The sequence below is a fragment of the Ranitomeya imitator genome, chromosome 2, assembly GCF_032444005.1.
Source record: "Ranitomeya imitator isolate aRanImi1 chromosome 2, aRanImi1.pri, whole genome shotgun sequence".
NCBI lineage: Eukaryota > Metazoa > Chordata > Amphibia > Anura > Dendrobatidae > Ranitomeya > Ranitomeya imitator.
In genome coordinates, this window is record NC_091283.1 from 664,446,566 (window position 1) to 664,463,330 (window position 16,765).

A 16,765-nucleotide genomic window follows, 5' to 3' on the forward strand; every position below is an offset into this window, starting at 1 on the left:
TAGTTTTCTATCATCTGCAAATATCGATATTTTACTGTGTAAACCTTCTACCAGATCATTAATGAATATGTTGAAGAGAACAGGTCCCAATACTGACCCCTGCGGTACCCCACTGGTCACAGCGACCCAGTTAGAGACTATACCATTTATAACCACCCTCTGCTTTCTATCACTTAGCCAGTTACTAACCCATTTACACACATTTTCCCCCAGACCAAGCATTCTCATTTTGTGTACCAACCTCTTGTGCGGCACGGTATCAAACGCTTTGGAAAAATCGAGATATACCACATTAAGTCGTTAGGTGCTGCTCTATTTAACTCCACCTGGTGCTTTGATCCTGGCCTCCAGTCAATGTTCTAGTATTGGTCTTGCTTCCTCCTGGATCGTTCCTGTGGCCTGTCTATCCTGCATAAGCTAAGTTTTGCTTGTGTTATTTTTGTTTGCTATTTTTTCTGTCCAGCTTGCTATATTGGTTTTTCTTGCTTGCTGGAAGCTCTGAGACGCAGAGGGAGCACCTCCGTACCGTTAGTCGGTGCGGAGGGTCTTTTTGCCCCTCTGCGTGGTTGTTTGTAGGTTTTTGTGTTGACCGCAAAGCTATCTTTCCTATCCTCGGTCTATTCAGTAAGTCGGGCCTCACTTTGCTAAATCTATTTCATCTCTGTGTTTGTATTTCATCTTTACTCACAGTCATTATATGTGGGGGGGCTGCCTTTTCCTTTGGGGAATTTCTCTGAGGCAAGGTAGGCTTATTTTTCTTTCTTCAGGGCTAGTTAGTTTCTCAGGCTGTGCCGAGTTGCATAGGGAGCGTTAGGCACAATCCACGGCTACCTATAGTGTGGTGTGATAGGATTAGGGATTGCGGTCAGCAGAGTTTCCACGTCTCAGAGCTCGTCCTATGTTTTTGGTAAATGTCAGGTCACTTTGTGTGCTCTGAACTTCAATGTCCATTGTGGTTCTGAATTACCTGTTCATAACACACTACATACTTACATTCCGGTGTCTGTCAGGTCCCTTGCCGTCTGCTTCCCGCACTGACTGACTGCCGGCCGTAAAGTGAAAGCAGAGCACAGCGCGCTGTGCTGTGCTTTCACTTTACGGCCGGCAGTCAGTCAGTGCGGGAAGCAGACGGCAAGGGACAGACACCGGAATGTAAGTATGTAGTGTTTGGGTTTTTTTACGCTGGTAACCAGGGTAAACATCGGGTTACTAAGCGCGGCCCTGCGCTTAGTAACCCGATGTTTACCCTGGTTACCCGGGGACCTCGGCATCGTTGGTCGCTGGAGAGCTGTCTGTGTGACAGCTCTCCAGCGACCACACAACGACTTACCAACGATCACGGCCAGGTCGTATCACTGGTCGTGATCGTTGGTAAATCGCATAGTGTAACAGTACCCTAAGGCTGTTCGTGATAGCTCTATTAACAGCTGTCAGGCTTCTACGAACAGTGCAATCGTGACAGTAAGTATTTGTAAAAATCATAGGTTGTATGGAGCTTCTTACTATCGCCGTCCTCCTTCTTGCTTCATATGGATGACGCGTCCCTGCTTCATCCACACACTCTTCTTTGCATCGTGCTCCTGCGTTGAGGGCAAAGCAAAGAACTGAAGTGCGCAGGCACCAGGAAACGTCAAAGAGCCCCGGCGCCTGTGCACTGCAGTATGTTGATTTGCCCTCAACAAGGCGGAGAAGTATGCCTGCGCAGCAGCACGATGCAGAGGAGACTGTGTGGATGATGCAGGGACGTGTCATCCATATGAAGCAAGAAGGAGGACGGCGATCATAAGAAGATGGTAGCCACTGGACCAAGAACATAAACACCCCTTGGACCGGACCGCCTCGCAGGTGAGTATATAAAAAAAGTTATTAGTCTGCTCTTACAGGTCAGGTTGGGGGCTCATATACAACATTATAGAATTGCTGTATATCAGCCCTAAAAGGTGGTGGCCGTATCTCATATCAGCCAAACCTGTTGACAGGTTCTCTTAAAAGGGGTCATCCACTCACTGTCCCTAGTTCCAGCACCGGCTCCTTGCCAGTTCTTCAGTACCTGAGTTTTGACTGCAACGGTGACATCACCTCAATAGCACATGTCACCGTTCTAGGCAGTTACTGAATTCAGTGCTCATGCACTGAACTCAGCAGCTGTGCAAAGGTTGCAGGTGCTGAACTCATTGACTGGTTAGACCGGTGACATACGCTGTTGAGTTGAAGTCACTGCTGCAGCCAAAACACCAGGAGTGAACCAGCAGCAGGGAACACAAAGTGCATTGCAGCTTGCTGTGTATGGGGATACTTAGCTGCATACCGGTCAGTGGGCAAATACTGAGCCCTGTCCACCTCTGAAAGCAACTATAAATAGGCATGCAAGAATCAGACTTGGACCATGGAATGATGGAAAAAACACAACCTGGCTTGATGAATCACTATTCTATGATATAAACTGGAGGGTTGACTGAATCTGCATCGCTCACCAGGGTGAGGAAAAGATGACAGCAGGGTGCACTACTGAAAAACGAGTAGCCTACAAAGACAATGTCATGCTCTTGGAAATGTCCTGGGTCCCGTCATTCATGTGGATTTTGTTTAGACACAACATACTGTACCTAATATATAATACAAATTGTATTTCTATAGCATTAACAAACTACACAGCACTTTACAATTCGGGAGAGACCATTTCAGATATAAAAATATTTTTCTTTATTCAAATCCTTTTAAAAACATGCGTAAAGTTTTATTCTCATGTGGCTAGATCTCTAGCAATGTTTTTAAGAGGATTTGAATAAAGAAAAAGTTTTTTTATTATCAAGAAGATGTGCTGGATAATCATGGATTAATTTTGCATACAGGCTTGAATGCAATTCCATGCACCTTTGTGGATAACTGCACCTGCTGTGGACAATTCGAGGGTGAGCTGATGAACTTATCCTTATATTTTAGTGGTTTGAAAAAGTAATCTGTTCCCACAAACTTTTCCACATTATTTCACGTTACACCCACAAATTTAAATGGTTTTTATTGGGATTTTATGTGATATCCCAACACAAGGTAGCAAGTATTTGTAAAGTGTAAAGGAAATGATCCATGATTTTAAAAATATTTAAAAATTATAAATCTGAAAATTGTGGCGTGCAATTGTATTCAGCTCTCACCCCTCCCTCCCTGAGTCAATACTACAAGCATGAAGTTTGACAGTGGGGATGATGTTTTCCGGGTGATGTGCAGTGCTAGTTTTCTGTCACACATAGTGTTTTGCATTTAGCTCAAAAAGTTCCACTTTTTCTACCACTCTCCCATAAAGACCAGACTTGTGGAATATATCACTAATAGTTGTCCTGTCTACAGATCGTCCCACCTGAACTTTGATCTCTGCAGGTCTGCAGAGTGACCATAGACCTCTTGGCTGCTTCTTTACTTAGCACTCCTTGCTTAGGATGTCAGTGTAGGTGAACGGACATGTCTTGGTAGGTTTGCAGTTGAGCCATACTCCTTCCATTTTTAGATAACGGATTGAACAGTGCTCCATGAAATGTTCAGAGCTTGGGCTGTTTTTTTTTTTTAGAACCTAACTCTGCTTTACTCTTCTCCACAACTTTATCCCTGACCTGCCTGGTGTGTTGTTTGGTTTTCATTATTAAAGAAAGGAATTAATCTGTTATTACATATCTAGTACACCTCGGAATGCCAATAATATTCTTTAGGACAGGTCTATATGGTGATTTTACCCATGACACAAGTTGCGTAGCTAAAGTCTGCTAAGTGTCACTTGAGCAGGATGATTTGTGGCCTGTGCTGAGGTTAAAAAACGGACATGTCAGAGTATTTTGCCCATGGACACAAGGTCCATGGAAACACACTGACGTGCACAGAGCTATTCACTTGAATGGGTCTGCTTGTGTAAGGCCGGCGTCACACTTGCGAGTTTTACGGACGTAAGAGCGCAGAAACTACGTCCGTAAAACTCGCAAAAAATACGGCACAATTATTCTCTATGCCCCTGCTCCTATCTGCCGTATTTTACTGATCAGTATTATACGGCTTTCTAAGGCCGTACAAAATCGCAGCATGCTGCGTTTGTCACCGTACTGCGCAAGAAATACGCCAATGAAAGTCTATGGAAGCGTGAAAAATACGGATTACACACGGACAAGCAGTGTGACTTGCGAGAAATACGCAGCGCTGTTAGAGAGAAAAGCCGGCAATTCAGTGCGGTGTACAGTAAAATCACACTGACAGCTTACAGTCCAATAGGTAGAATAAATGTGTACACATAGAATAGGTATATATATATATGTCAGTGAGACACATATATGTATATATATTAATATTTATTCCAGCGCTATACAGCTTGAAAGCCGGTAATTCAATTACCGGCTTTTTCTTTCTCCTTCTTAAACCCGACATGATTTGAGACATGGTTTACATACAGTAAACCATGTCTTCTCTCCATTTTTTTTGCAGATTCCACACTACTAATGTCAGTAGTGTGTTTCTGCAAAATTTGGCCGTTCTATCTACTAAATTAAAGGGTTAAATGGCGGAAAAAATTGGCGTGGGCTCCCGCACAATTTTCTCCGCCAGAGTAGTAAAGCCAGTGACTGAGGGCAGATATTAATAGCCTGGAGAGGGTCCATGGTTATTGGCCCCCCCCTGGCTAAAAACATCTGCCCCCAGCCACCCCAGAACAGGCACATCTGGAAGATGCGCCTATTCTGGCACTTGGCCACTCTCTTCCCATTCCCGTGTAGCGGTGGGATATGGGGTAATGAAGGGTTAATGCCACCTTGCTATTGTAAGGTGACATTAAGCCTAATTAATAATGGAGAGGCGTCAATTATGACACCTATCCATTATTAATCCAAATGAATGAAAGGGTTAAAAAAAAACACACACATTATTAAAAATTATTTTAATGAAATAAAACCAAAGGTTGTTGTAATATTTTATTTAACGCCCAATCCAATCACTGAAGACCCTCGTTCTGTGAAAGAAAAAACATAATAAACCAACAATATACTTACCTTCCGCAGATCTGTAAAGTCCAACGATGTAAATCCTTCTGAAGGGGTTAAAACATTTTGCAGCAAGGAGTTCCGCTAATGCAGGCTGCTCCTTGCTGCAAAACCCCAGGGAATGAAGCTAAATATAGGTCAATGATCTATATTTAGCTCCATTTGCGGTGAGGCGCCCTCTGCTGGCTGTTCATAGATCGTGGGAACTTACCTAGAAAGCTCCCAGGCTTTTTCTTGCGGATTTCTTGCAGAAAATGTCCGTTTTTTCTCAGGAATTTTCCTGCGAGAAATCCTGAACGTGTGCACATAGCCTTAAGGGGTAAAAGGCTGTGATGAAAATACTCACCCACCTCCCTCGCTGGCTGGCGCTGCTTCCTGTCCTGGCCGCACCTTCTACTGTATGAGCGGTCACGTGGGGCCACTGATTACAGTCATGAATATGCGGCTCCACCTCCCATACAGTAGAAGGTGCGGCCAGAGTAGGAAACTGCGAGGGAGCCGGGAGCCGGGTGAGTATTTTAATCACAGCGGGGGGGGGGGGGGGATGCGCACAGGGGGTGGGAGGGGGTGGGTACCTGGATCTTGATTGTACACACGATTATTCATATCTTCTCTACAGCAAACGCTGCTGCAGGGAAGATATCAATGGCGGCTTCAGCACCAGTGGGGGGGACATCGCTTAATGTAGCGCTGTCTCCTGCACGGCACACGGACTGCACACGGACAACGTCTGTGTGCGGTACGTGTTTTACACGGACCCATTGACTTTAATGGGTCCGTGTAATCCGTGCGCTCCCACGAACACTGACATGTCTCCGTGTTTGGCACATGGAGACACGGTCCGCAAAAAATCAATGACATCTGCACAGATGCATTGATTTCAATGTGTCTACGTGTGTCAGTGGCTCCGGTACATGAGGAAACTGTCACCTCACGTACCGGAGCCACTGACGTGTGAAACCGGCCTAAGGCTGTGTGCACATGTTGCAGTTTTTTCGCGTTTTTTTCGTGGTTTTTCCCGATAAAAACGCTATAAAACCGCAAAAAAAAATACATACAATAAGCATCCCATCATTTAGAATTAATTCCGCATGTTTTGTGCACATGATGCGTTTTTTTCCACGAAAAAAAACGCATTGCGGTGAAAACCGCAGCATGTTCATTAATTTTGCGTTTTTTTGCGGATTTCTCACTACAAAATGCATTGGGAAGTGTCCGGAAAAAAACACGGCAAAACGCGGCAAAAACGCGGCAAAAACGCATGCAGTTTTCTTGCGGATTTCTTGCGGAAAATGTCTGGTTTTTCTCAGGAATTTTCTGCGAGAAATCCTGAACGTGTGCACTTAGCCTAAGGGTATGTGCACACGTCAGGATTTCTTGCAGAAATTTCCTGAAGAAAACCGGAAATTTTCTGCAAGAAATCTGCATTTTTTTTTTTAGCATTTTGCAAGCGAAATTAGCTTGCAGAATACTAAAGTTTTCCAAGCGATCTGTAGCATCGCTTGGAAAACTGACTGACAGGTTGGTCACACTTGTCAAACCTATGCAGCATCAATAGTAAAAGATAGAATGTTTAAAAATAATCAAAAAAATAAAAAAAATGGTTATACTTACCTGCAGACAGCAGATCTCCTCAGCGGCGTCCGTTCCTATAGATGGTGTGTGTGCAGGACCTTCGATGACGTCGCGGTCACGTGAGCGGTCACATGAGCGGTCACGCGACCAATCACAAGACGGCGACGTCATCGCAGGTCCTTCACACAGAGCATCTATAGAAATGGAAGAGAGAGCGTGCACCGATGAGAGGCGGGAGGACTCCGGGGCCATCAGAGGATGAGTATATCACTATTTTTTATTTTAATCCTTTTTTTTACCAATTATATGGTGCCCAGTCTGTGGAGGAGAGTCTCCTCTCCTCCACCCTGGGTACCAACCGCACATAATCTGCTTACTTCCCGCATGGTGTGCACAGCCCCATGCGGAAAGTAAGCAGATCAATGCATTCCTAGGTGTGCGGAATCCCCGCAATTCCGCAAATTTAATGAACATGTTGCTTTTTTTTCCCGCAATGCGATTTTTTTCGCGGAAAAAAAAGCAACATTTGCACAAGAAATGCTATTCCACACTTTAAATAATAGGAGGCATATGTAAGCGTTTTTTTCACTTTTTTCGCATTTTTATAGCGAAAAAACGCGAAAAAAAACAAGAAAAATACTGAACGTGTGCACATGGCCTAAAAGTTGAATACGTCTTTATCAAGCCACAGAAAACAGAGTACACACACTCAACAATTAAAAACATCTTACGATCAGTCAATTGAAATGGCAGTAACAAAAACACAGATTAAAAAAATGTTAAATATACTTAGAGTCATGAATACCGATATACATAATTTAAATGCACGACAATACGAGCAAAACTACAAAACAATACAAATAATGTGTAAATAGATGGCTCACAGAGGGCAGGAACTCATTAATGAACTAGATGTATTGCACTTATGTGTATAGTGTATAACCAAAAGCAATTGCATTTAAAGGTAAATCGCACTTCCTATTATACCAAATACCCCCCAAAAAAGGAAGTAAAAGAGCGAACAGTTATATGCAATAAAAAACGAATTTTATTTAAACAAGTACCGTAATAAACATAAAATAAGGAGAAGAATCAAAAGAGTGTCACATGGCCAGGAGCACAAAAGGTCTATATGTTACATAACATATGGACAGAATGCAGCAAAGTATTCGATAGTACAAAGTAAACCATGGAGTATGAAATAAAACCCTGGAACAGATGAGCTAATATAACAGAAGTACATGAATAGAGTACCACAATCAAAGTGCTCCAATAATCTGGGGAATTATTCTAAATAAAGTAATAGCCCTGTGGCCATATACTCCAACAGTACATTTTGTCTGGTATACTATTAGGCCCCTTTAACACATCAGTCTTTTGCAGTCAGTCTCAATCCGGCGAATTTTGAAAAAACAAATGTTGCCGCCGGATCCGTTTTTTTCTCATAGACTTGTATTAGCGACGGATTGCGACGGATGGCCTCACGTTTCATCCATCGTTCGCCGGATCCGTCAAAAATTGTTTATCCGGCGGCCGGAGAAAACGGATGTAGTAATGTTTTTTGTGTGCGTCGAAAATCCATCGCCATCTGCCGTTTTCTAGAATGGAAGCCTATGGCGCTGGATCCGTCAAATGAAAGAATCCGAAATTGGATTGTTTTTTTAACTGAGCATGCTCCGATTTTTTTTTAGGGTCCAATTAGCTAGATTAGCTAGTCGGATCCGGTGAAAAAACTGATCCGTCGCATCAGTTTTTCACAATCTGCGACGGATCCGTTTTTTTCAACATTCGGCGGATTGTGACTGATGGTAAAAAACTGATGTGTGAAAGCAGCCTTAGTAAACCCCTAGGTTGGTGAGAGTAAAGTCCATCATATATTTTCCAAACAGTCCCTTAAGATGCAAAAAGGTACACATGAGTATACACATAGACTAATAAGGGCAGAGTGCTTTGTACATTTTCCTGGCAATGATATGCTGCAGACCCCGACACGCATTTCGCGTCAGCTTCTCCATGCTACCCTCCACATTACTCTTAGTCTTAGTCTTTATTCTGTGCCCACTCACACTTTTTCCCCCATACTGTCTCCTCACACTATTCCCCTCAACAGTCTCCTCATGTTTCCCCCTCAATTCTCATGCTATCTCCTCTCACATCCCATTGCTAACCATACTGTCTACTCTCATATTTACCCCCTCACTCTCTATCCTGCCTCTTCACATATCCCCTGGACTCGCCATACTGTGGCTGCACACATGCACCCACTCGCTCCTCATACTGTGCCTGCATACATTCCCCCTTCATTTCCCATACTGCAATCACACTGATCCTCCACATTTGGTATCCATACCAATCCTCCTAATCACCATTCTGTGTTTGCATCCATCCCCTCCTCATACATTCCCCCTTGCTACTCATAGTGTGTCTGCAACTGCCACCCACTCATCATAGCATGTCTGCACCCATCTCCCCCACTCACCATACTGTGTTTGCATGCACCCAACCACTCATCATACAGTTTCTGCACCCGTCCTCCACTCACCATACTGTGTCTGCACCCCTCTCCCTTACTCACCGTACTGTGTCTGCACCCATCCCCCATATAGTTTCCTCAAACATGCCCCCAATCTCCCCTTGCTTCTCATACTGTGTCTTAAAAATGTCTTTCCTCATATTGTGTTCACAAACCATCCCTTCCCTTCTCCCCAATCTTGTGCCCTCAAAGCTCCCCCACCCCTCCACACTAAATCGACCCTACCTTTTCCCCCACCCCTCACACTAAATCTCCTCTACTCCACCTGCACTAAATTTCCCTAATCAACCCCACACTAATTCTCTCCTCCCCCTCTCCCCACACACTAAATCCCTCCTCCCCACACACTAAATCTCCCCCTCCCCTTCACACTAAATCTCCCCCGTTACACAAAATCTTTGGTGTTTTCAGCTACACTGGAGCACTTATCATCAATGTTGTTTGCGCTGGCGAATGATGTGAGCAGCGTGATCACCTAAACTGGTCAAATTGTTAACACCCTGAATCGGTGATCAGAGCCTCAATTTTACTCACATCTGAAAAACACGAGTACAATTGTTCACTAGGAGCCGGCGCGCTGCACCTTCTCTGAGCCTGCTGTCACCTTGACAGCTGACTCAGAGAACGGCTGCGGGGTGGCAAAATGCAACTGCCAGGGGAGACAACTCGGATCCCTGCAGTAGGCAGCCCGACGGCACCCTCCTGATGACTGTGCTCGGGGAACATGACCCACCTTCCCTACCCCCACCCCAGATATAGCTCTGCCAATTCCATATTATTGCCTGTAGATTTACAATGGGATATCATAAAAGTTCCTATAGGTGTAATTTCCGAATTTGGTCCATGTAGTTCATGTAATACCATATTGTTAATTATGAAAATGTACCAATATTATTCTGCAGTGTATACCTAATTTCTACATATCAAACACACTTTTTACTTCATTAATATTTCTGTTTTACTGTTCCTATGCTTTTTTTGTTTTATAAGGGAGTGGACATCCAGAATTTCTCAAGCAGTTGGAGTAACGGCCTTGCATTCTGTGCCCTGATCTTGGCTTTCTTCCCAGATGCTTTTGACTATGACTCTCTTGACCCAAAGAACAGAAAAGAGAACTTTCAGCTGGCATTCAATGCAGCAGAGTAAGAAAGATATTTAAAAATCTTTATAGATCATGATTACATTAAGAAACATGTAGAATGATTAGAGCATGAACAATGACCTGTCAAAGCCTTGTGTAATGCACACAACATATATTCTTGTAGGTGAAGAGAAACATAACTTACACATATTATGGTGCATTTAATCCTTTATCAAGCATTAATGAAAAACAAGTTAAGTTGCATCAGAAGCAAATCACCTCCTTATATAAAGAAAATGGGTCCCAGAGGATCACAGCTAAGGGACAAAGTTGAGCATCCTACACCTTATATTTCTATATTCTGCCAGAATGTGAGCACAAGTCTCTGTACAAGCAGTGGAAGCTTACTCTTCAGTCTCGCTATTTTTCTGCACGTAGACAACCCAGGGAAGAAGATGCAGTGCAAGAAGTTTTTTTTTTGTGAAATACTAAAATAGAGATATCTTAAGAAGATGAAGAGACAAGGACAGAAGTAGCAGAAATTCTTTCTAGCTGTAACATGATTATGACCAGATAGCACTGCCCACGAGGAGCAGAATGTGAGATAACAGTATAGGAGGAGTTACAGAATGAAAGGCATAGTAGGAAATTACAGCTGCAAACATATTATAAAAATGGCCAGGAAATGGCAGCAGAGGTACTAAAACTGTGCCAGAAGTCCAACTGTACTTTATGAATACAAACACAATATACATTATAAAGACTGATTGGTCCTTTCAGTCTGACTGTTGGTCTCGGGATGATAGGCCGAAGAAAAGGGCAGACTGATAATCAGCCTTTTACAAAAAGCCCTCCAGAATTTTGACACAAATTGCACCCCTCTATCAGACACCACACTGACAGGCACACCATGCAATCGGACCACATGCTCAATGAATAGTTTTGATAAGAGTCTCAGCATTAGTAAGACCAGCCAATGGTACAAAATGCGCCTGTTTACTGAACCTATCAACAACTACCCATATCACGATTTTGCCATTAGAGGGGAGAAGATCGGTGATAAAATTCATGGACAGATGAGTCCACGGTCTATCTGGAATTGGCAGTGGCACCATTTCCCCAGTGGGCTGGTTATGGGAGGTTTTTGAGAGGGCACAAGCTTTGCAGGAGGACACAAACCCAGTCAGAAGCTGGGCAGCATGGTGGCGTAGTGGTTAGGATTGCAGCGCTGGAGTCCTTGGTTCAAACCCCACCAAGGACAACATCTGCAAGGAGTTTGTATGTTCTCCCCGTGTTTGCGTGGGTTTTCTCCAGGCACTCCGGTTTCCTCCAACATTCCAAAGACATACTGATGGGGAATTTAGGTTGTGAGCCCCATTGATGTGTGCAAACTGTAAAGCACTGCGGAATATGTTAGCGCTATTGTCACAATAATGTGAATATGCCATGTTTGAGTATCTACCTAACAGTTTCATAGCTTTTCGGACACACGCTGTGGGTCTGTCCGACCCCCCCTTTCCTACTCTGCCTGTGTGTGTGTGAATTCTAAGCCACTCTTTCTTCCCTCCTCCCACAAAAATTTTTATGGTTCTATGCTGCAGGCAGACCAATCTCCCTAAAACTACTCATTCCCTCCTCCCGCATAATACCAGCCAAAACTGGTATAGCCACTTCCAAACTGTATGAGCTTCTATTGTTCTATTAAAGTGATATTTAGGGGCACCAATCCGGGTTAGAGATATAAGAATTATATATTCCGGATGCCCATCGATAAATCTATCACTCACTGAAACCGCTAGCAGCTAAATGCAATGAGTGCAAAGAGTGGATTTCTTCGTAAGCGGATCATGTAATTACTCCGTGTTTACAATTAAAAGAATCCCCATGATGTAGGGCAGGGCACATTCTGATCATCATGTCTTTCTTATACGAGGTTCCTACAGGGAGATATGCGGAAGAAATTGTTTTCATAATTCTAAGTAAAGGGGAGGTTTCAGCCTATAAGTGATGTCACCACAGGGGGAGTGCCTGGGTTTTAGGCTAGGAATAAGTAGTGAAGCAAGCAGTTTTCAGATGTCTTTTGTCCGGAGTATAGCTGCTATACAAAGGGGTGCTATGCATCTGGATATATGCTCACCCTTCCTCCCCAGCACATGGCCAGCCATGATGATGCAATGACATAACGACCTGTAAGTGTTCTTTTCAACTTTAATCCCTTTTTATTTGTAATTGTATTGTACATATGATTTGTCTCCTTTATAATATCTTTTTGTACTTTGTAAACACTGCCTACCTTTTTTGGAGTAAAATCTAAAACTACTAGCTTGTCTCTCCCTGCTCTATATCGAACTGTCGCGTCCTCTGAGGTGAATTACTCTACTGATTTGGGTTGGCTCCGGACCTGTTAATACATGGAAAATCAGAGCTAGTGGCAGCAGAATTTGTCCTGTGCAATTGGGAGTCGTGTAGCGATGGCGGCGTTGATAATTATTGTTCCCGCCTGAGTGGGAGTAGTTATATCACCCTCACTGCAGCATTCCCAATAGCCAGTACATAGCCGGCAGCCTTTCTGGTGACTAATTACCCTAGTTGCAGTACCCTGACTGACCTGAATATTATTATTATTATTATTATAAGCCAACGAGGGCCACCAAAACAGCCTAGTGATGGATTTACACGTGACCGAGATTCCAGGATGTCCACTCAGAGCTGAGTCATGGAACTCCCAAAACACCTTTTTTTTGATCCAGGAAAACATACTCAGAAGGGAGGTAAGAACATTTCTAAAACAATCCACAGCGAGGAGATTGGAACAAAACAAAATCCTCTAAACTGCATGCTCGCAAACGCCAGAAGCCTGACAAACAAGATGGAAGAACTAGAGGCAGAAATATCTACAGGTAACTTTGACATAGTGGGAATAACCGAGACATGGTTAGATGAAAGCTATGACTGGGCAGTTAACTTACAGGGTTACAGTCTGTTTAGAAAGGATCGTAAAAATCGGAGAGGAGGAGGGGTTTGTCTCTATGTAAAGTCTTGTCTAAAGTCCACTTTAAGGGAGGATATTAGCGAAGGAAATGAGGATGTCGAGTCCATATGGGTCGAAATTCATGGAGGGAAAAATGGTAACAAAATTCTCATTGGGGTCTGTTACAAACCCCCAAATATAACAGAAACCATGGAAAGTCTACTTCTAAAGCAGATAGATGAAGCTGCAACCCATAATGAGGTCCTGGTTATGGGGGACTTTAACTACCCGGATATTAACTGGGAAACAGAAACCTGTGAAACCTATAAAGGCAACAGGTTTCTGCTAATAACCAAGAAAAATTATCTTTCACAATTGGTGCAGAATCCAACCAGAGGAGCAGCACTTTTAGACCTAATACTATCTAATAGACCTGACAGAATAACAAATCTGCAAGTGGTCGGGCATCTAGGAAATAGCGACCACAATATTGTACAGTTTCACCTGTCTTTCACTAGGGGGACTTGTCAGGGAGTCACAAAAACACTGAACTTTAGGAAGGCAAAGTTTGACCAGCTTAGAGATGCCCTTAATCTGGTAGACTGGGACAATATCCTCAGAAATAAGAATACAGATAATACATGGGAAATGTTTAAGAACATCCTAAATAGGCATTGTAAGCGGTGTATACCTTGTGGGAATAAAAGGACTAGAAATAGGAAAAACCCAATGTGGCTAAACAAAGAAGTAAGACAGGCAATTAACAGTAAAAAAAAAGCATTTGCACTACTAAAGCAGGATGGCACCATTGAAGCTCTAAAAAACTATAGGGAGAAAAATACTTTATCTAAAAAAATAATTAAAGCTGCCAAAAAGGAAACAGAGAAGCACATTGCTAAGGAGAGTAAAACTAATCCCAAACTGTTCTTCAACTATATCAATAATAAAAGAATAAAAACTGAAAATGTAGGCCCCTTAAAAAATAGTGAGGAAAGAATGGTTGTAGATGACGAGGAAAAAGCTAACATATTAAACACCTTCTTCTCCACGGTATTCACGGTGGAAAATGAAATGCTAGGTGAAATCCCAAGAAACAATGAAAACCCTATATTAAGGGTCACCAATCTAACCCAAGAAGAGGTGCGAAACCGGCTAAATAAGATTAAAATAGATAAATCTCCGGGTCCGGATGGCATACACCCACGAGTACTAAGAGAACTAAGTAATGTAATAGATGAACCATTATTTCTTATTTTTAGGGACTCTATAGCGACAGGGTCTGTTCCGCAGGATTGGCGCATAGCAAATGTGGTGCCAATATTCAAAAAGGGCTCTAAAAGTGAACCTGGAAATTATAGGCCAGTAAGTCTAACCTCTATTGTTGGTAAAATATTTGAAGGGTTTCTGAGGGATGTTATTCTGGATTATCTCAATGAGAATAACTGTTTAACTCCATATCAGCATGGGTTTATGAGAAATCGCTCCTGTCAAACCAATCTAATCAGTTTTTATGAAGAGGTAAGCTATAGGCTGGACCACGGTGAGTCATTGGACGTGGTATATCTCGATTTTTCCAAAGCATTTGATACCGTGCCGCACAAGAGGTTGGTACACAAAATGAGAATGCTTGGTCTGGGGGAAAATGTGTGTAAATGGGTTAGTAACTAGCTTAGTGATAGAAAGCAGAGGGTGGTTATAAATGGTATAGTCTCTAATTGGGTCGCTGTGACCAGTGGGGTACCGCAGGGGTCAGTATTGGGACCTGTTCTCTTCAACATATTCATTAATGATCTGGTAGAAGGTTTACACAGTAAAATATCGATATTTGCAGATGATACAAAACTATGTAAAGCAGTTAATACAAGAGAAGATAGTATTCTGCTACAGATGGATCTGGATAAGTTGGAAACTTGGGCTGAAAGGTGGCAGATGAGGTTTAACAATGATAAATGTAAGGTTATACACATGGGAAGAAGGAATCAATATCACCATTACACACTGAACGGGAAACCACTGGGTAAATCTGACAGGGAGAAGGACTTGGGGATCCTAGTTAATGATAAACTTACCTGGAGCAGCCAGTGCCAGGCAGCAGCTGCCAAGGCAAACAAGATCATGGGGTGCATTAAAAGAGGTCTGGATACACATGATGAGAGCATTATACTGCCTCTGTACAAATCCCTAGTTAGACCGCACATGGAGTACTGTGTCCAGTTTTGGGCACCGGTGCTCAGGAAGGATATAATGGAACTAGAGAGAGTACAAAGGAGGGCAACAAAATTAATAAAGGGGATGGGAGAACTACAATACCCAGATAGATTAGCGAAATTAGGATTATTTAGTCTAGAAAAAAGACGACTGAGGGGCGATCTAATAACCATGTATAAGTATATAAGGGGACAATACAAATATCTCGCTGAGGATCTGTTTATACCAAGGAAGGTGACGGGCACAAGGGGGCATTCTTTGCGTCTGGAGGAGAGAAGGTTTTTCCACCAACATAGAAGAGGATTCTTTACTGTTAGGGCAGTGAGAATCTGGAATTGCTTGCCTGAGGAGGTGGTGATGGCGAACTCAGTCGAGGGGTTCAAGAGAGGCCTGGATGTCTTCCTGGAGCAGAACAATATTGTATCATACAATTATTAGGTTCTGTAGAAGGACGTAGATCTGAGGATTTATTATGATGGAATATAGGCTGAACTGGATGGACAAATGTCTTTTTTCGGCCTTACTAACTATGTTACTATGTTACTATGTTACCTTTAACAGGCACGAAGAACTTATTATTAGGTACAGACTGAGGAGCAAGAGATTGGGTCTCAGGAATCTTCTGCTCCAACGCTGAGGAAACCGCAGCCACCACCACTCCACACTGAAGAATGGAGAAAGGAAGTTCAGGAGGTGATATTGGATCCAGGCTGCGAGATAAGGCATCAGCCTTCATATTCTTGGACCCCGGCCTGAAAGTGATTGAAAACTGAAATCGAGAAAATAAAAGTGACCACCTCACCTGTCTCGGAGTTAAACGATTGTCGGACTCGATGTAAGACAGGTTCTTGTGATCCATAATGACAGTGGTATGATGGACAGCCCCCTCCAAAAAATGCCTCCATTCTTCAAACGCCAATTTAATGGCCAATAACTCCCAGTTACCCACATCATAATTCCTTTCAGCAGACGAAAATTTTTTCGAAAAGAAGGCACAGGGTCTCAAAATAGTTAACGTAGCAGGCGCCTGGGACAACACCACCCCCACTCCCACCTCTGAGACATCCACCCCCATGATAAATGGTTTAGACAAATCAGGTTGAATCAGCACGGGAGTGGACACAGTAATTATTACACTGGATGCAGAAAAGGCCTTTGACCGCCTTAGTTGGTTATACCTAAAATTTGTACTTAAATTTGGCTTTAACGAGGATTTTATTAAAAGTGTTATGGCATTATATTCTATGCCAAAAGCCAGAATATACTCCAACAATCATTCATCACAACCATTCAAGCTCTCAAACGGAACTAGGCAGGGTTGCCCCCTATCCCCACTTCTTTTATATTGGCAATGGAGCCGCTTGCTCAATCTATTAAGCAAA

General features: G+C 43.0%; 1 protein-coding gene across 1 annotated transcript in view; it reads left to right on the top strand.

Moving 5' to 3' along the window:
- The window catches only part of SMTNL1 (smoothelin like 1), a 314,755-nt gene that overhangs the window by 188,136 nt on the left and 109,854 nt on the right, over positions 1-16,765 (top strand). Inside the window, exon 4 of the mRNA XM_069752985.1 lies at positions 10,114-10,265. Coding sequence (XP_069609086.1) covers positions 10,114-10,265 — 152 coding nt within the window. The remainder of the gene's footprint in view (positions 1-10,113; positions 10,266-16,765) is intronic.